Source organism: Trichoderma reesei (genome assembly GCF_000167675.1).
Source record: "Trichoderma reesei QM6a unplaced genomic scaffold TRIREscaffold_9, whole genome shotgun sequence".
Classification (NCBI taxonomy): Eukaryota; Fungi; Ascomycota; class Sordariomycetes; order Hypocreales; family Hypocreaceae; genus Trichoderma; species Trichoderma reesei.
Window position 1 is genome coordinate 963511 of NW_006711156.1, and position 19120 is coordinate 982630.

The 19120-nt window shown below is 54.2% G+C and overlaps 5 protein-coding genes across 5 annotated transcripts; 3 read left to right on the plus strand and 2 right to left on the minus strand.

Annotated features, from left to right (window-relative positions):
- The first annotated feature begins 11 nt into the window (after positions 1–11).
- On the plus strand, positions 12–2054 carry TRIREDRAFT_121890 (uncharacterized protein). Its single transcript, XM_006965326.1, has 2 exons — positions 12–262; positions 326–2054. Exons 1-2 carry the CDS (start codon positions 116–118, stop codon positions 1898–1900), a joined length of 1722 nt encoding a protein of 573 aa, XP_006965388.1. The 5' UTR covers positions 12–115; the 3' UTR covers positions 1901–2054.
- Positions 2055–2852: 798 nt separating this feature from the next.
- On the minus strand, positions 2853–3746 carry TRIREDRAFT_61618 (uncharacterized protein; the record flags this gene model as incomplete). The annotated part of the gene is made up of 2 exons (XM_006965459.1): positions 2853–3173; positions 3252–3746. Coding segments are annotated over 2 exons (816 nt in total), but the record flags the coding sequence as incomplete, so codon positions are not given.
- Positions 3747–5089: 1343 nt separating this feature from the next.
- On the plus strand, positions 5090–7332 carry TRIREDRAFT_107513 (uncharacterized protein; the record flags this gene model as incomplete). The annotated part of the gene is made up of 3 exons (XM_006965327.1): positions 5090–5131; positions 5309–6485; positions 6593–7332. 3 exons carry the CDS (start codon positions 5090–5092, stop codon positions 7330–7332), a joined length of 1959 nt encoding a protein of 652 aa, XP_006965389.1.
- A 1783-nt stretch (positions 7333–9115) lies between these two features.
- Positions 9116–12233, minus strand: TRIREDRAFT_78061 (uncharacterized protein; the record flags this gene model as incomplete). Its single annotated transcript, XM_006965460.1, has 5 exons — positions 11947–12233; positions 11150–11874; positions 10517–10996; positions 9685–10462; positions 9116–9613 (listed from the first exon to the last, which is right to left on the minus strand). Exons 1-5 carry the CDS (start codon positions 12148–12150, stop codon positions 9116–9118), a joined length of 2685 nt encoding a protein of 894 aa, XP_006965522.1. The 5' UTR covers positions 12151–12233.
- Positions 12234–12713: 480 nt separating this feature from the next.
- TRIREDRAFT_78062 (uncharacterized protein) lies at positions 12714–18294 on the plus strand (the record flags this gene model as incomplete). The annotated part of the gene is made up of 3 exons (XM_006965328.1): positions 12714–13130; positions 13203–17627; positions 17699–18294. 3 exons carry the CDS (start codon positions 12714–12716, stop codon positions 18254–18256), a joined length of 5400 nt encoding a protein of 1799 aa, XP_006965390.1. The 3' UTR covers positions 18257–18294.
- Positions 18295–19120: the final 826 nt, after the last annotated feature.

The following is a 19120-nucleotide window of genomic DNA, read 5'->3' on the forward strand; positions in this document are numbered from 1 at the left end:
CTGCTCGCCATCACTGCCATTTGCGCTTCACAAATCTTTTGTCTCTCACATTGCGAGAAATTCTGCCATTTATTGAGGGGACGGCAGAAGAGAAGGGAAAGACGAGGCTTCGACAATGTTGCGACAGGTTGCTGCTCGGCTGCAGCCGAGGGCGAGGGCCCAGGGCTCGAGGCTGCTGAGTACGCAGAGCAGGTTTGGAGCCGTCAAGCCGCTGGTGCCGAGGCGGACGATGGCGACGGTGCACATAGAGGGAATTCACAAGGTTAGTAACTTGGAGCACATCGTCTATCCGATTGGGGAGCGGAGGGCTAAATGATCATGACAGGAGCCTACCGAATTGGACGAAATCACAACACTGCCAAACGGCCTGCGAGTCGCCTCGGAAGCCCTCCCGGGCTCCTTCTCCGGCGTGGGCGTCTACGTCGAGGCCGGCTCCCGGTTCGAGAACGAATCCCTGCGCGGCGTGTCCCACATCATGGACCGGCTGGCGTTCAAGTCGACCTCGAAGCACTCCGCCGACGAAATGCTGCAGCGGGTCGAGACGCTTGGGGGCAACATTCAGTGCGCCTCGTCGCGCGAGAGCATGATGTACCAGGCCGCCACATTCAACAGCGCCGTGCCGGAGACGGTGGCCCTGCTGGCGGAGACGATCCGCGACCCGCGCATCACGGACGACGAGGTGGCCGAGCAGATCGAGACGGCGCGGTACGAGATTGCCGAGATCTGGAGCAAGCCCGAGCTGATCCTGCCGGAACTGGTGCACACGGCGGCGTTCAAGGACAACACGCTGGGCAACCCGCTGCTGTGTCCGGAGGATCGCCTGGGGAGCATCAACAGGGATACGGTACAGCTGTACAGGGACCTGTTTTACCGGCCGGAGAGGATAGTCCTGGCCTTTGCCGGGGTGGAACACGGCACCGCGGTTAAGCTGGCCGAGGAGTTCTTTGGCGACATGAAGGCGACGCTGCCGAGGACGGGTTCGGAATCGAGCCTCAGCTCTCTTGCTAGCGACGCCTCATCATCAGCATCATCCTCATCTTCCTCATCCAGCTCCACCTCTTCTTCATTAATGTCCAAGATTCCCCTCTTCAAGAACATCTCCACATCTGCATCCCGAAACGCTTCTCTTCTTGTTCCCCCCTCTGAAGAAGAAATTCGCCAGCCTTCTCGGTACACCGGCGGATTCCTCTCACTCCCCCCTCAGCCGCCATCACTCACGGGCACCAACTTTACACACATCCACCTCGCCTTTGAGGGACTACCCGTCGCTTCAGACGACATCTATGCGTTGGCGACGCTGCAGACGCTGCTCGGTGGAGGCGGATCGTTCTCTGCCGGCGGGCCGGGCAAGGGCATGTACTCTCGTCTGTACACCAACGTGCTCAACCAGCATGGCTGGGTTGAGTCATGCGTCGCCTTCAACCACTCGTACACGGACTCGGGCCTCTTTGGCATCTCCGCCTCTTGCCTGCCGGGCCACACGTCTGCCATGCTGGACGTCATGTGCCAGGAGCTGCGCGCGCTGACGCTGGAACGGGGCATCTCGAAGCTGCAGGAGGGCGAGGTGACGCGCGCCAAGAACCAGCTGCGGTCGTCTCTGCTGATGAACCTGGAGAGCCGGATGGTCGAGCTCGAGGACCTGGGCCGGTCGGTGCAGGTGCATGGGCGCAAGATCCCCGTGCGGGACATGTGCCGGCGGATCGAGGCGCTGACGGTGCGGGACCTGCAGCGGGTGGCGAGCATGGTGATGGGCGGCGCGGTCAAGAACCCCGGCAACGGGAGCGGCGCACCGACGGTGGTGGTGCAGGAGGCGCAGGCGTACGGGGTGACGAGCCATACGATGTCTTGGGATCAGATTCAGGATCGCATCGACGGGTGGAAGTTGGGGAGGAGGGCTTGAGGCTCACACAATCACGAGCTTGTCTAATGGCTATCTTGACGAGGTGATTTGAAAAGCAAACCAGAGGGGGATGATAACGATGATACTAGCATAAACATGGCATATATCGGCGCAGTGATAGGGGGGAGATGTACGTGTACAAATATAGGAAGGGAGGAGAGGATGATGATGATGTGTAAGAATAGTGATGGAGGCGCGCTACTATGTAACGTTATTGGGATACCATGTGCTCAATTATAGATTCTTGAAGTGATGCCTATACGCGAATGACTTTTGGTGTTGGTGAATTTCTGCAATGAAGATGATGGGTTGGCGAGACGGGTAAGCATATGTATATCAGCAGCGTTGGGGTAAGTAATGTAAGTAATCATCTTTTGCTAGATGGCCTCGATAATGGAGTCATATTCTAGTATTGTGTTTGAAGTCAGGTCAAGTAAGGAATAGCTTTGTAAAACTAACAAAGGGGGGTATCTGTAACATCTATCGCTAACAACTGTGTAAAGACAAACTACACTCTATCCCATCAAGACGCCTCCTCGTGCACGTCGTCGTCAGACACAGATGCCACCAGACTCTCCCTGGCGTCTCGAAGGATGGTCTTCATCCGCTCGTACAGCCCCTCATCTGGTTCTATCCATGGCCTGCCATCCGGGAACACGACTCGCCTCAGCCTGTTCACCCACGGCACCAGCGGTCGATAGGATGGAGTAACATGGTCCTCCATCATCCGGAGAAACACGCCCTCATTAGTGATGAACCCAGTCTTTAGGAGGGCAAGTTTAGAATCCTCCATGTAATTCCATTCTTCGTAGTACCGCGTTGCCCCTAAGGAGCTGCCCGGACCGGTATAGTGTACACATATCCAGTAGATGACCCAGAAGAAGGATTCAAGGTCATGCATGAAGGAGTGCTGGTCGCCTAGGAGCACTCCGATGGCCATGAACGCTCGCGTCCCGGTCTTCTTCTCCGCCCCTGAGGCGCTGGTCCGTGCTTCTTGTATGGCAAGGTCGAGGTCGATCAAGAAAGCGCGCCGTGAGGGCGCGTCTTCCTCCTCGTTGATCATGAGATTGTTGATGGAGATGTCTCGATGCAGGAGCCCGGCCTGGCGGCGTAGAGTCTCGTGTCCGTTGATGCAGCCTTCTAGACCAGCGAGTAATGCTCCAAGGGAACTAGCTTGGTAGATGGGCTTGCCGTAGCTCTGCGTGACCAGCCTTTGATGAACACGGTTCTCGGGTTCGATGTTGCGGGACGTCTGCGTGGACTGTGACGACCGCTTCTTCCGTGGTAACAGTGAATCGACCCGTGATATAGGGCGTTTTCGTCGATTTCTAGTATTGCTGCTCTGACCAACCCGACTCCCACCTGCTGGAGTTTCCCGTTGGCCGGGGATTGGATAATTCGAGCTCGATCCCTGCACTGACGTGGTTGGCGAAGACTTTTCTGAATCCGCCGGTAACGATACGACTGCTGCCGTTATGTCGAGGCCCCTCCGGACATTGCCGCGAATATCATCCAGAACGCTCCCTACTTTGACGGTTTCGTGATGATAGTAATCCGCCAAGTTTTCCACCCCTTTCATGCTTGCCTCCTTCAGCATCAGCCCTTCTTCTGTCCGTTCGGGGAAGTGCCAAGCATCCTTGATCACAAAGGTCCTTTTATCATCGCCCTCCTCTACAGCACGGTGTGCTTTCCAACAGGTGGTTGCTCGACCAGCAATGCACGCTTGGCGGAATATGACTTTATCAAGAATGAGTCGCTCTGGTCGGCCGTCCCGTTCTATCTCGATGTATCTTTGCGTCCCAGACCTGACAATGGTAGAGCCGTATCCCAGCTGCGCCTTGTTCATCATGAGGAACCCGAGAACAGTAGTTACCAGGTCGAGTGGATCGTCGTTCACATCGAACCGTTTCGAGGCGATACCACCGAGACGATCAAAGGCCCATAGCCTCATGAGAGAACCGCAGAGTGTGAATCCTAGAACAAACCGGCGGTCGTCTTGAGCGGCGAGTACTTCTCTAGCGTATCTCGCAACGTCAAGCCAGGATCCTGAACGGCTATCTTTATGCGGGCTTCTCTTGATTTCTCCCACTGTCCTGATATGGGACTATTGATAATGCTGGTCCGTCCTTCATCGTCCATGATGCCCACGCGAAAAGGAGGGGGGGAAGAGGTATAGGGGGGATTTGCATCTATATGACTGAAAAGAAATCAAGCATCAACATATAGCAAGACTGGAACAATATAGCGATAGTAGCACAGAGTATGTAGTGAACTTCTATTGACTTTCACTACTTGTACCTACCTACTTACAAAATTTATCGCGTCTAAGACCTACGTCTGCCTTACCCTCTATTCCTTGAGGAAAACATTAATCTACCTAGACAAAGATCAAAGTCTCACTGCTAGTGCAAACGCATAAGTACAATTGCCTTCGATCACATAATGTCACGAGAGCGTGCCGTCGGGATCTCTCTCTGTTAAACTTGCCACTACAGCAGAACTATTCTTTGTTTCACAACATGGCCGTGATATTCAGCTTAATCCTGTAGACCCTAGCAAAGAAATTCTGCAAAGCCATAACTATCCTAATATTCCAGGGATCACGATCCCACGCATGCTAGAGAATCTGAATTGTATCATCTATAAGCCGACTGAACGATTATGCTCTCTGCATACACAAAGGCTGTATCAAAAGGAAGGACGAATGGAAGATCAAGATTACAAAGGGCTAGATATGCTCGAAATTCTATCGTCTTATTCGTACCATCTCTCGCCAACGGGAACCGCCAGCAGTTGTCTCAACAAGATGCCAAACTCTCTCTGTCTCTATTGGGCGGTTACGGTCCTGGATCACTTTTGATTGATCATGTTTGTCAGACTCGACAAGACGACAGTTGCTTTGAACATTCTGGACAATGTTTGATTGATCCGGGCTTTGCAGAGAAGCATTCGACGTCACCTTAAGTTATACACTGCAGCTGGTCGTTCTTATGAAGATGACGAGGCCAACTTCTCCCTTTTCAGAGGAAAGCCTCGGAAAAGTCAAAAAGGCGATTGAAAAGGGGTACATTAGATTCCTATATCCATCTCTGTCAACAGACAACTTGAGTTTGCTTGATATCTGGACCTGAAGCACAACTTGTCCGTCTGCAGCATCCCGTTGACAATGAGCTGAGCAAAACGTCTACAATGTCTCATCCATGTTGCGCCAAGGCTGGTTTGGTCATTCTTGTTAGTCTTCTATCTTCTGTCCTATGAGCTTATGAGGAGTTGACTACCCCCCACCAGAGACCTGTCACTCGATGAGCAGTATGCAGGCGTGCCTAAAGGAGCCCAAGACATCTACCTGATCGAAAACGAAAGCACCGGTAACACCAGCTCCAAAGCGAATAACAACGACGAAAACAGCGACATCAGCATCTCAATGAACAATACTTCGGAGGCAACGAGGACCAGATCAAGAGCAAGTCCATCGCTTTCAACACCCTCCCACACGACACCCACGCGGGGCTGGTGGACTTCTGCCAGCCTGTGAAGGTGATCAGCACGTCTTCCAAGGCGCAGAAGCTGGCCGACAAGGCGACTGACGAGAACGCCCAAAAGTGCAACGAAAAAGGCTTCACTTTCGACAAGAGGACCATGTGGGCCAAGGACTCGAACATCGGCGCCAGGACTCGTGAGCCGAACTGGACCGACGAGCAGATTCAGACCATCAACGCGATGGCCAAGACCAAGCTGCCCCTGAAGGACGTGTCCGACACCAGACGCGTGGTTCCAGACCCCAACGGTACCTACGTGACGTACGACGATAGGGGCGCTGCGCTGATCAGGTCTCCAGCCTTCCTCAACAACATCGACCCGGAGAAGTACTGCATCGGGATGGGGAGGGCCAAGGGTGACCTGAAAACGGGGAACAACAGGCTCTATTCCGACGTTGTGATGAGGTCAAGGGACGGGACCTGGATCACCAACCAGTGGACGTGCAAGGGCATCGTCATCGAAGGCGTCCCGAGGAAGACCTTGGACAAACGGCCCCGGGTGATGCACGTCTCGGCCGGGACGGGCAAGGAGAGGCGCATCGGTCATGAGTTCGTCCGCATTGGCCTCCCCAGGATGTACTTTGCTCCTGTGTTCGAGACGCTGAAGTCCGAGTACCCCAGTCTGTTGGACAGGGTCGTGATCACCGTGGGGTACTACTGGCTGTACGCCTCCTGGGGCGTGACGGGGACTCCGGGCAAGTACAAGTACATGGCGGCCCCTGGCAAGTTGGCCGAGACCCAGGAGCTATCGAAGATTCTCTGGATGGCCAACGGCCAGAGCTGCCTCTGCCAGGCGACCATCGCCATCTCTACGGCGTTTCCTGGAAAGCTGTCAGGGAACATGATCGTCAGGGACGGAGACGGCTGCAGCCTGAGCATCAAGCTTCACAACGCCTTACACCTCAAGATGGTTGACTACAGGAGTCCTCCGCCCGTGGAAGAGGCCAGGACCGAGGCAAACAAGAGGAACAGCTCAAAGGTCATGCCTACGTCCAGCAACAGGGAGACGGTCCCCATGAAGGTGTGGTCCAAGGACTTCATCGTCAGTGAGAAAAGTGCCTTGTTCATACGCCCAGGACGTCCGACGGCACGCCCGCGTTCGTCAATTGCGACAAGGCCTACTGCAACTTCAATACTGGGGTGGGGGAATCAGAAGCCTGCACCTTGAGGTTGGGATTCAACAAGTGTATGGCTCACATGGAGATTGAGGATGTCGAGAAGCACGAGCCACAGGTCAAGAATCCCGGAAGACTCATCACAGTGTACTACGGCATTCAGCTCAGCAACGACGGGGAGGTTGAGCAGATCGGCGCCCGTACCAACGATGGCTACACGTTTAGCGGCATAATCAGGACCAGCGTCAGGACGAACAAGAGCCCCATCCTCAGGAAGTTCAGGGCCGACGTCTGGAACTTTCTGGCCTCGGATCCCAGGTCGGTGATGCAGTCTTTCGTCGATTGGATGGAGACGCTCCTCATCAACTCTGAGCAGGGATCGCCCAGGAACCTCAAGATCATGCTCATCGCGCACAACGGCGTGTTGTTCGACCACTTGCACTTGCTGAGGACCATGCTTAAGCACGGCATCGAGCCTCCGGACATACTCCTGTCAGACTCCATGGCCATCTTGAAGATCATGATAGGCAAGAACGAGACGACCGAGCTCGTAGACCTGGGGAACAAGTACGTCCCGTGGATCGACCACACACCACACGATGCAGATAGCGAGGCCCAGGTGCTCATGGCCGTGATGAAGCAGGTTTTCAGGAACCCCTCGTCACTCTACAACAGGTTCTCGATCCACTGCACGAAGTACATGGCGCTGGTGGGACTGATCATGTACCAAAAGACGATGAGCATGGATCAGAGGATCAGGGAGGCGATGGCGAGCTGATCCGGACGTCGGCCACTGACTCCAGGGTGTGAATCAGTCGCGATCTTGCTCTCATGCTTCATCTGCATAGTGTCGAGCATTTTGCTCATAATTCCCCTGTACTTCATCTTGTCGTATCCTATCTTCTCAAGTCCTCTTCACGAAGGAGACTATGCCCAGTCTTCATGGTTATAGGTCAATCACACACGGCAAGAGTTTTTCGAAGCACCAAGCCAACGACCTGAATTTCAATATCTCATTGCCCAACCATCTACTGTCATACCATGTGCTGCCTTTCTTACCGTTGGTGTGTGATGCATCTTTGACGTAGTTGGCGTGTCAGAAGACGAAGGTAGTGTGAGATATAACAAGGAGTGCGCGCGTATGTGCCAAGAAGACTAATATACTGATAGACGTCGTCTCACAATGCATATTTGTATATAAACAAACGGTACCGGCGCCAATGAAAGTCATGGTACGCCTCGGATAGACACTCATCAAGACCTTGGTATCTGACAAACCCTGACCTGCTATGACGCACTTCCTACCAGACATATTAAACATATCTTCAGCCGTCAAAGGTTCAACGCCACGCTCTGTGTGCACTCCGCCGCCACAGTCTGGTATATTGTCCCGCAGCCCGTTCGACAAGTCGGACACGGCGCCACGATGATCGGCGTCGTTGTCGGGCAATCACATGGCTTCGTAATGACTTTGAGCACATCGCAGTTCGGATGAGGGCCGCAGTGTTGGGCCGTAAGAGGGCGGCAGCGAGTTGGCGGGATGGCGACGGCGGGACAGCCTTCACGATAGGGCTCGGGGAGGACGACGAGGCTCGTATAGCTTTGACCTGAGGTCAGATAGGTAAGACCGTCAAGAGGCTCATATGGAGCTGACTTACAGTCCTGCGTGGAGCAGGGTGATGATGCCTAGGGTAGCTTGCAGAGATGCCTTCATGGTGGAAAGCCGGGGTGAGATGAATATGTAATAGTCTGTATATGTGACTATGTTGTATGTTTGAGCATATATAGGTGTGTCATGGGAAATGGCATCCATCAAGTACGCCTTGAGGTGAGATCCTTAGAGTCCGACGAGGAGTATCTGCTCGATATACAGAGATCACTGGATATGCCGCATTATCCGCTTAAGTCCCTTTCTCTACCTAGGACACAGCGGCAGTGAGACTGTCTCAAGCTGTCTCAGTAATACCCTACTGTTGAACGAAATCATTGGCCAGCTCTGGAATGTTAACGTGTCAACAAGACCACAGCCGTCGGTGTCTCAGTGATCCTCCCGATTATGCCTTCCTTACTATGCAAAGGATCACTTTTTTCATTAGTACTTCTATAGTCGCCTGCTTCATCACTGACAGTGGATTGGGGCCCCGGCGTTGGGCAGTCGCCTAATCATGGAACGACCAAATCCATCAACGACATCAAGCACTTACGGTAAGGAAGCGACAAGACCCTTTGTCGATAACCCCCATATACGTCGGCACATAGTATAGATGTGATCAAGCTTGCATGAAGCATTCATATTCTGCATTCATAACATAGGTACATTCATGTGTAGATAGGTACCATAACCGTCCAGAAAATCAATGCTCTATATCCCAGAGTTCAACCCTAATTCAAGTGCTTCGCTAACCCTCAAACCGATAATGTGCTGCATCTGCCACTTGCGTGGACAGCCTGTTGAAATGACATTAAACTCTTGGTATGAAATAAGCTCCAGAGAGCGTTAAAAGAAATGCCGTAAGAACGACGGTAAGTGGTGAACGAACGAGGGGCTTGATCATCTACACTCATAGTTTGGACCGAACGACCTCGAGACGGTACTTGACATCCTTAAGAGCTTTATTGGTTGGCTTCCAGTCGTCGAACTGCCGCAGCAACTCTTCAGTCTCGGCGCTGAGCTGCGTCTTGACAAAGTCCTCCTCCAAAAGGCCACGCATGATCCACGGCAATACGTATGGGTTCGAAGATGCCAAGGGTGTCGTCTCGCGCTTTGGAATCACGCAGGGCGTTGGCTGTGCTGTGTCAGTTGTCTCCAAGGCATGCATAACAGCAAGGTCATATACGGCAGAGTCGAAATATAGGCGTGAATGACCTTCGCCCGAGTAGAGGGATCCAGCGAGCGCCACGGATAGCTCACGGATGAGCCCATGATCTGATATACCCAGGTTGCGTAGTTTGAGCGCAAACCCGATAAGATGTGATATGAAATCCGGAGCATGTACCCGGCCATCAATAAACACGGCACGGTATATGTAAGGATGATTTGCAGGTGAGTACACAGCAGACTGTACAAGCGTTAGCATTCTTCTGTAACACAATCCAGCGAAGCGGCACTGCAGCTTACCTCCATCGGAACGAGCTGGTCATCGATGCTGCCCACAAATGTGATGCGGGCTCCGAAATCAACAACGCGCTTAAGGCATGCCTCGAACCGTTGCGAGTTGCTGCTCTGAGGATCTCCAAACTCCCACAGCTCCGCTACTGAGCCCATGAGTATGCTGGACTTGTAGTCGGGAAAAGGGCCCAGGGCAACGCCAGCCATGGCACAGACGCCAACTTTGGTGTTTGTCAGGACGCCGAGGTCAATCAATTTCTCCAAAAGCATGATGCTGACTGGCACTCCTTGAGAGTGACATGCTATGATCACCAAATCGGCCTGACGGATATGCTCAACCCAGTTGAGGAGAAGCTTCCACAGATTTGCGACTCTGTCGTTGATTCTGCCCTCTCCCTCCAGAGCCACCTTTTCAATCTCGCAATCGGGAGAGCCATGGTTATCGGCCCATTTGCGAATGGCATCAGCGCAAAGTCCCGCGAATCGCAAGGATGTACCGGTTGGTTGTCCTATCATTGGACGCAGGTAGGAGGCTGGGAAGAATCCATGAACTCCAATAGCAATGGCCTTGTGTATCTTGGGAGGATCCTTCACACGGAAGACGTGGTTGGGAGGCGGCTGCGAAGTCCTAAGCACGAGATTGGTGATTTGTCGAAGGATTGATGGATTTTCCTTCATTTGATACGTGCTAGCAAAGGATGGAAGGAGAAGGTTGGGCGGTTCCTTGACGGTTGATTCGCTTTCAGTGACCGCCTTCTTCGGTGCGGCAACTGGCTTCTTCTTCTTCTTAGAATCGGTCCTAGTGAGTGACTTCGAAGAGGGCAGCTCTTGTTCAGTGCCAGCTTGTGAAGACTGCGGCGTAGCGGATAGCCGGTCAAGTGGAGCTGACTTTGTACTGTCTGCCGACGGCGGACGCTGAGAATCGAGATTCAGCGATATGGGCCTGGTTCGCTTGCTTCTGCGCCACGAGAGTACGCCGGCAGGTGGTTCCGCTGGTACAGGATCATCTCTTGCCGTATCCTTTGCTGCCGTATCCTTTGCTGCCGTATCCTTTGCTGCCGTATCCTTTGCTGCCGTCTCAGAAAGTCTCCTTTCGGCCATGGGCGATGGCCGCGCCTCTGATCCTTCGCCCATAACTGCGATCTGTCCCGATTCCGGTGAGGTAGTCTTGCCTTTGCTCTTCGGGGTATCTCTTGACCAGAAAGCCCATGTAGAGCCAGCTTTAGGAGGGGGGCTCTGAGCTTCCACTTGCTCAGATGGAGAGACGGTCTTGGTTGATGCATCTTCGGGATTTGCCTTTGTCTCTCCCTTGGGATTGAGATTTGACGTTTTGCTGGAGGCTCGTGATACCGTAGCTGCTGAAGCTTTCGAGCGCTCATCATTCGAGTGAGCCGCTTCGCCTGGTGGACCGGGCTTCGCTTGTGAGTCTTGCTTTGAGGAAGTTTCGGCTGATGGGGGAGTTGGCTCTTTTGGGACCGCTGCTGACTTTGTCGGGGCCTTCGGCTGAGGGGTAGAATACCAGAACCCTAGCCAAGAGGTGCTTTGCGGAGCTTCCTCAGCAATGACCTCGGGGGCCGGGGGCTCGGACGGAGGCGCTTGCTCCTGGGGCGGCGCAGACTCGGCCGGTTCGACGACTTCGGGGGCCTTGGTGGCTTCTTCTTTCTTCGTCTCCTGAGGTTTCGCAGTCGAGTTGTCGGAAGGCTCAGCCGCTGCGGGTTTGGTCCACCAGCCGAACCATCCAGATGAGGCGACTTGTCTCTGTGAGGCATCTGATGCCTCACCGGCTCCATCGGCAGAAGCCTTTGACTCTGATGTGTCTTCTGGTAAAGGTCTAGAATCCGCGGCTTTCTGCTGCTGCTCTGTGGCCGGTTTTGCCTCGGGAACTGGCGGCATGGCTGGTGCGCGTCCTATTTCTGATGAATTTTGGTCCCCGCTTGATGACGGCGCTGGCGGTTTGTTCCCTTGGGATGGCTTGTCTGCACTCGGGGTGTTCGATGTGTTGTTGGTTATTGTAGGGGGTGGCGACACAGAATCGGCGTCGTCGGGCATGCTCGCGTCGTCTTCGCTTCGCTTCGTTTCAAATCGAGAAAAGTCTGGCGCAGCCCTGGACTTGACGGTGCCTCCGAGGATATTCTCGCGCGCGACTGATGTTGAGGGGGTTGCCTTCTGTGGCTTCGACCACGAAGCGTACCAGCTGTTGGTCTTCCGGATCTATTGCGACCCTGTGAGAATGCGACCGTCCAGGGGCTCGCGCGTCGATGACTCAACAGGGGGCATTCTCACCTCTTTCACTCGCTGTGATGCATCGGATGACTTGTGGTCGCTGTTGGATTCGGGTAGTGAAGGCTTTTTCTGGTGGTTAGCCTGCTGCGCCGAGGCAGATGAGGCTCGTGACAGTGACGTCTCAGGCGACAGAGCTGTGGTTGGCGAGCTCTGAGAGCTCAGTGCGGCGGGATTGGGGCGTTGCCTCTTGCGAGGAGGCATCATGAAAGCTGCAGGCGTGAGGGACGGGCCATAAGAGAGACGTGAGAGATGACGTGCAACTTTGAGGCGGCGGTGATGAAAGGACGGATGAGCAGGCAGGCAGGTTGGATGCTGGAAGGTTCAACTTGGTTCGGCTTCGGAGGACGCCGTAATAAGACGTTCAGCGAGGTGCTCACCAAGTCGATGACGACGGGAGCCTGAATGCGCCACAGGTGAATGACACGGGCGCTGTAGCGTCTCCTACGGGGCTCCTTGCAGGGGTCCCTTCAGGGCGTTTGTCCGCCAGCTGACAGCCCTGGAGCACCCTGGAGCCGAAGGAATGCGCTAGAGCTCCAACCGCGGCCTTTGTAGGTTGAGCTGTGGCTGGAGAGACCCGAGTGGAGCCGGATCAATTTCCAGGCCCACTCACCGCCTGCCTTATCGCGACGCTACTCTTATCAGCGTCCCGCCAGGAAAAAAAAAATTCGAGAGATGCAAGTCAGAGCTACAGGTCGGTTTTAGAAGCCAAAGTCGTCCATGTCAAAGGCTGCGATATTGCCTTTGCATCTTACGGCCGCACGACCACCATGAGCACCCTCAAGCGGAAGGATGCCCCTGGCGGCAATCCTCCGCCCAAGTCGGCAAAGAACACGAAAGAAGGTCGACCGTCGAAGAAAGAGGCACCAGCCAAGGATGCAAAGTCTCCCGCCAAGGCGCATCGCAAGTCAGAGAGCGCGACAGAAGAGCGCACGAAGCCCGCCGTTGTCTCTGTCTTGAAGGATGAAGAGCCAGTCTTCCCTCGTGGAGGTGGCAGTGTCCTCACGCCTCTCGAGCAGAAGAAGATCCAGATGGAAGCCAAAGCCGACGCCATTCGAGAAGAAGAATTCGAGACGGGCGCCAAATCACAAAAGAAGAAGGCGAAGAAGGCTGCGGTGAAGAGCGACAAGAAGACGGAGAAGAAAGCAGAGGAGGATAGCATCAGGATTGAGAGTTTGAACTTCAAGGTACACTTCTTTCCAATTGCACAATCAAGGCTGGGGAACAGGACAGGAACGTGTGCTAACGGGTGCAAACAGAGACTGGTCAGGGGATCGCTAGTACTCGGGCAGGTGATGCGAATCAACAAACTCAGCGTTGAGGTGTCACTACCCAACAACCTGATGGGACACGCCTCCATCGTCGCCATCTCGTCGCAATTGACCAGCAGGCTCGAGGGTGGTGCCACAGAGGAGGGCGACAGCGAGGAGGATGAATCGTCCGACGAAACCGACGTCAACCTCAAGTCCATGTTCAAGGTTGGACAGTATGTGCGAGCTTACGTGCTCTCGACTAAGGATACTGCTACCGGAGGAAAGGGGAAGCGAAGAATCGAGTTGTCTTTGCGACCTAACGAGGCCAACTCTGGGCTGGAAACGGACGATGTTGTACCCAACAGCACAGTCATGGCGTCCGTGGTTAGTGTCGAAGAACGTGGCTGCGTCATGGATCTCGGGATGCCAGGCCTGAACGGATTCCTTCCAAACGGCGAGATCGATCCCCTCATCGACCAGGAGAGGCTCCAGCCCGGCGCTGTTTTCCTATGCCAGGTCACAGGCAAGGGCTCCAACAAGATCGCCCAGCTCACCCTGAAGCAAGACAAAGTCGGAAGCACCAAGGCATTCCCCGCTGATGCCACGACGATCAACACATTCCTCCCCGGTACGCTCGTCAGCGTTCTTGTTTCGGACAACGAAGGCAGAGGACTGGCTGGCAAGATTATGGGAACCCTCGACGCCACAGCTGATTTGATCCACTCCGGCATTGGTCCCAACAACGTTGACCTCAAGTCCAAGTACAAGGTTGGGTCCAAGGTGAAGGCGAGAATCATCTGCAACTTTCCAACCGCCAAGGACCCCAAGGTGGGCGTTTCACTGTTGCCTCACATTTTGTCTTTGACACAGAAGCGACAAGACGCCGACACTGAAGTTACGAAGCGTCCGCTGGAGGTGCTACCCATCTCTTCGTTTGTCGAGAAATGCACAGTCCGCCATGTCGAGGCCGATATTGGTCTCTTTGTGGATACTGGCATTCCTGGTCTGGGCGGTTTTGTTCACATCTCCCGGGTCAAGGATGGGAAAGTCGACGCACTCTACGAATCAAGCGGGCCATACAAGGTTGGTACGGTGCACCGTGGTCGAGTTGTAGGCTATAACGAGATGGACGGTCTTTTCAGCATTTCATTTGAGAAGAGCCTCCTCGAACAGCAGTACATCCGCCTCGAAGACGTGCCCATCGGATCCGTGGTCAATGGTGAAATCGAGAAGCTGGTCATCAAGGAGCAAGGCGTCACAGGACTCATCATCAAGATTGCAGATGGCATGAGTGGCTTCGTATCCGAGAATCACATGTCGGATATCCGCCTTCAACACCCCGAAAAGAAGTTCCGCGAAGGTATGAAGGTCAAGGCTCGCGTGCTCTCTCTCAACTTCAGCAGGAGGCAATTGCGTCTCACGCTCAAGAAGACTCTGGTCAACTCGGAGGCGCCTGTTATCAAGTCCTACGACGACGTCAGCATCGGAATGAAGACGCTGGGCACCATAGTCAAAGTGCAACCGAATGGTGCCCATATCCAGTTCTACGGGCGTCTTCGAGGTTTTCTTCCTGTATCGGAGATGAGTGAAGCATACATTCGCGACCCTACGGAGCACTTCCGGGTTGGCCAAGTCGTGAGCGTGCATGCTCTCGAGGTTGACCCAGAGGCCAAGAGATTTATTGTTTCCTGCAAAGATCCGGGCGCGTTTGGACTGGAGAAGCAGACTGCTCTCAAGAACTTGAACGTCGGTGACATTGTCTCGGCCAAGGTGACACAGAAAACCGAGGATCAAATCTTTGTGGAGCTTGTCGACAGCCAGCTCAAAGCCATTCTACCGGTGGGCCACCTGACCGACAAATCCTCCTCAAAGAATCAGTATGCCTGGAAGAGGATTTCAGCCGGGCAGACCCTGTCGAACCTCATGGTTCTCGAGAAGTATGAGAATCGACGAGCCATCATCCTGTCCCAGAAGCCTAGCCTGGTCAAGGCTGCCCAGGATAAGACGCTCCTAAAGAGCTTTGAGGATGCCAAGGTGGGCGCCGTCGTCCAAGGCTTCGTACGGAACATCACGGTTACAGCCGTCTTTGTCCAGTTCGCCGCAAATCTCCATGCTCTGCTACCAAAGGGGCGCCTGCCGGCCGATGCTCAGTCACAGCCCGACTTTGGCCTGCGCAAATACGAATCCATCGAAGTGCGAATCATTTCGACGATCCCTGAAATGAAGCGTATCTTGGTTGCGCCCGCCGATGCACCCGTCGTTGAGCCCGAGAACAAGAAGAGCAAATCATCCACGAAGACCTCGGCCCCAGCCCCTGAAGACGGCCTCGCATTTGGCAGCACAGCCCAGGCAAAGATCACATCCATCAAGGACACTCAGCTGAACGTTCAACTCGTGGATAGCGACGTTCAGGGTCGCATTGATGTGTCCCAGATTTACGACAAGTGGGAAGACATTCCTGATCCCAAGGATCCTCTCGACAAGTTCAACAAGAAGCAGGTTCTTCGCGTCAAGGTTCTTGGTGTACACGATGCTAAGGACCACCGCTTTTTGCCATTTTCTCACCGATCCGCCCACTCAGTCCTGGAACTCACCTGTAAGCCCAGTCATCTGAGCAGCGATGCCCCAAAGCCAATCTCTCTCGAGGAACTAAAGGTTGGCGACACCCATATTGCCTTTGTCAACAACGTTACGTCTCAGTATCTATGGGTCAACCTTTCTCCCAACGTCCGTGGTCGCATCTCTATCATGGATGCCTCCGATGACCTGTCTCTGCTGAACGATCTGGAAGCCAACTTCCCCGTCGGCTCAGCCCTCAAAGCGAGGGTGACGGCGGTTGATCCTCAAAACAACCGACTCGACCTGTCAGCTCGATCGGCCAATGCTTCTGAAGCCATTACCTGGACCTCGCTGAAGCAGAATATGACCCTTCCTGGCAAGATCACCAAGGTCAATGAGAGACAGGTTCTCGTGAAGCTCAGTGAATCCGTCTCTGGCCCCGTCCATCTGCCCGACATGGCGGATGACTATAGCACCGTCGACACGTCAAAATACAAAAAGGGCGATATTGTTCGTGTTTCGATTGTTGACGTCGACCCCAGCAACAAGAGGATCCGCCTCTCCATGCGACCGTCACGAATCATGAGCTCGACCTCCCCGGTTGTGGACAAGGAAATCACGAAAATCACACAGCTTGCCACTGGCGACATTGTGCGAGGATTCGTCAAGAACGTCGCCGACAAGGGTCTCTTTGTTCTGCTGGGCGGCCAGGTGACTGCTTTCGTCAAGATTTCGAATCTCTCCGATCGATTCTTGAAGGAATGGAAAGACGGCTTCCAGATTGATCAGCTAGTCAAGGGCCGTGTCATTGCTCTTGACGCCGCAACCAACCAGCTTGAGCTCAGTCTGAAGTCATCAGTAGTCGATGAGGACTACACCCCTCCTCTCAGTTACAATGACATCAAGGAAGGTCAGATTGTCACTGGTGTTGTCCGCAAGGTTGAGGAATTTGGTGCTTTCATCCTGGTTGATAACTCGGCCAATGTGAGCGGCCTGTGCCACCGAAGCCAAATGGCCGACAACCCGGTGAAGGATGCTACCAAGCTGTACAAGGAAGGCGATAAGGTGAAGGCCAGGGTCTTGGAGGTGGATGCCACAAAGAGGAGGATCAACTTTGGCTTGAAGCCATCCTTCTTTGAGGATGAGGACACCGACATGGACTCTGGGTCTGAAGCTGGCGCCCTACTGGATGACGATGAGGATGACGATGGTGAGGGTATGGACTTGGATGAGGAGGCCTTGATCAAGATCCTCGGCACCGACAACCAGGGTGACTCTTCCGAAGAGGAAGAAGAGGAAGTTGACGACGATGAAGAAGGGGAGGGTGAGGAGGCAGAGGACGATAGCGACGAGGAGATGGAGGACAGCGCCGCCAAGAAGACAGGTGGCCTTGGTGTAGGCAAGAAGTCGGCATGGTCGACAGATCCGTTTGACGAGTCCGGCTCCGAGTCAGAAGACGATGCTCAGGCTGAGCAAGCCGACAAGAAGAAGAAGCGGAAGAAGAAGGGCGAGGCCCAGGTCGACCGAACAGCTGAGCTTGATGCCCATGGCCCTCAAACATCGAGCGACTACGAGCGACTCCTCCTGGGTCAGCCCGACTCGTCAGAGCTGTGGATCGCATACATGGCATTCCAGATGCAGGTGAGCGAGCTGCCCAAGGCGCGCGAGATTGCCGAGCGAGCCATCAAGAGCATCAACATCCGGGAAGAGACGGAGAAGCTCAACGTGTGGGTCGCGTATCTCAACTTGGAGGTGGCCTACGGCAGCAAGCAGACGGTGGAAGATGTTTTTAAGCGAGCTTGCCAGTACAATGACGAGCAAGAGGTGTACGAGCGACTGGCCAGCATCTACATCCAGTCGGAGAAGCTCAAGGTAAGGAGAAACAAGAAACAAGCAATGCTACACATTCACTGGCGTCGTCATATGCTAATGCTCTGCAACAGGAAGCGGATGAGCTGTTCGAGGCCATGCTGAAGAAGTTTGGCGCCAAGTCGCCCAGCGTCTGGACCAACTACGCACATTTCCTGCACGTCACCAAGAACGAGCCGGCCCGCGCCCGCGCCCTGCTGCCGAGGGCAACCCAGCAGCTGGACAGCCACAACGGCCAGAACATTGTCAGCCGGTTCGCCGCCCTCGAGTTCCGATCGCCCAACGGCGAGCCTGAGCGCGGCCGGACCATGTTCGAGGGTCTCCTCGCGGCTTGGCCGAAGAAGGGCGATCTCTGGAACCAGCTGCTCGACCTCGAGATTGGCATCGCGAGCTCTAGCGCTGATTACACTGCTGTGCGAGACGTGTTTGAGAGGAGGACGAGGGTCAAGGGCTTGAAGCCGCAACAGGCGGAGAAGTGGTTCCGCCGATGGGCCGCCTGGGAGGAGAAGCTGGATCCCAAGGGCAAGGACAAGGTCATGGCCAAGGCGCAGGAGTGGGCAGCTGCGTTCAAGTCGAGAAAGGAGGCCAAGGCTGCGGCTGCGGCGGCAGAGGACGAGGAGATGGAGGAGTAAATGATGGTGACCTAGACACGGGAGAAAAATCTCAGGTAATGCCAGGATCTCAAGTCAAAATGGGCAGCCTCTTACTGGGCTGGGCGTTGGTTCACATATTTTAGTAAAACTGCATATAACTCTTTTGTTCTTTGGTCGTGTAACGTTCTGGTTGTAGGTACCTTCGGATGTCGGTGTGATTGAAAGGAGCTTCGGTGGCCGCGTGGGCTCTGCCGGCTGCAAGTGGATCGCTGCCATGCAAATTACCGTGTGGAAATCAAGTCACGTATACTCAATTTGGTTCATTCTATACGTTCAAAGACCCTGTAACTTTTTTCTTTTTCTTTCTTCTGATTTATGGCTGATGGCTGGTGTGACGATAGGCAAGGTACGGCCATGTGTGGTGACGGACTATCGGCCGACAGGACCGAAAATGCGAGCTGGTTTCCGCCGAGGCTCCGGGCGAGCTGGCGGGCTGTCGGCGTGCTCTCGCCGTTGCTCTCGCCGGAGCTGTGCGTTCACCGACCCGTTTAGTTGAGCCTCTCTATGGTATGATTTTGTAAAAGAGTATTCTAAGACCCACCGATTTTGCTTCATACCTCCATTTGATGGAGAAACTCCTCAGCTCTCCTATCCTGAAAGGATCTCTCGTGCTACTCTCTTGTTACTCGGTCGACTCTTCCTACCTAGTCAACTTCCAGGTTCCCCAGCTTTCGAAGTAGTCGGTCATAGGGCTGAGCTTCAAACTGACCGGTCTGAATCCAAGGCTCTATTGTGGCACCGTTCCCTTAGGTAGAGGGACCCTCCTCATAGATGACACAATTGATAGGTCAGGTAAGAATGCGCTTGGGAATCCCGAGACATTGACCCAGCGACCTGCAATGA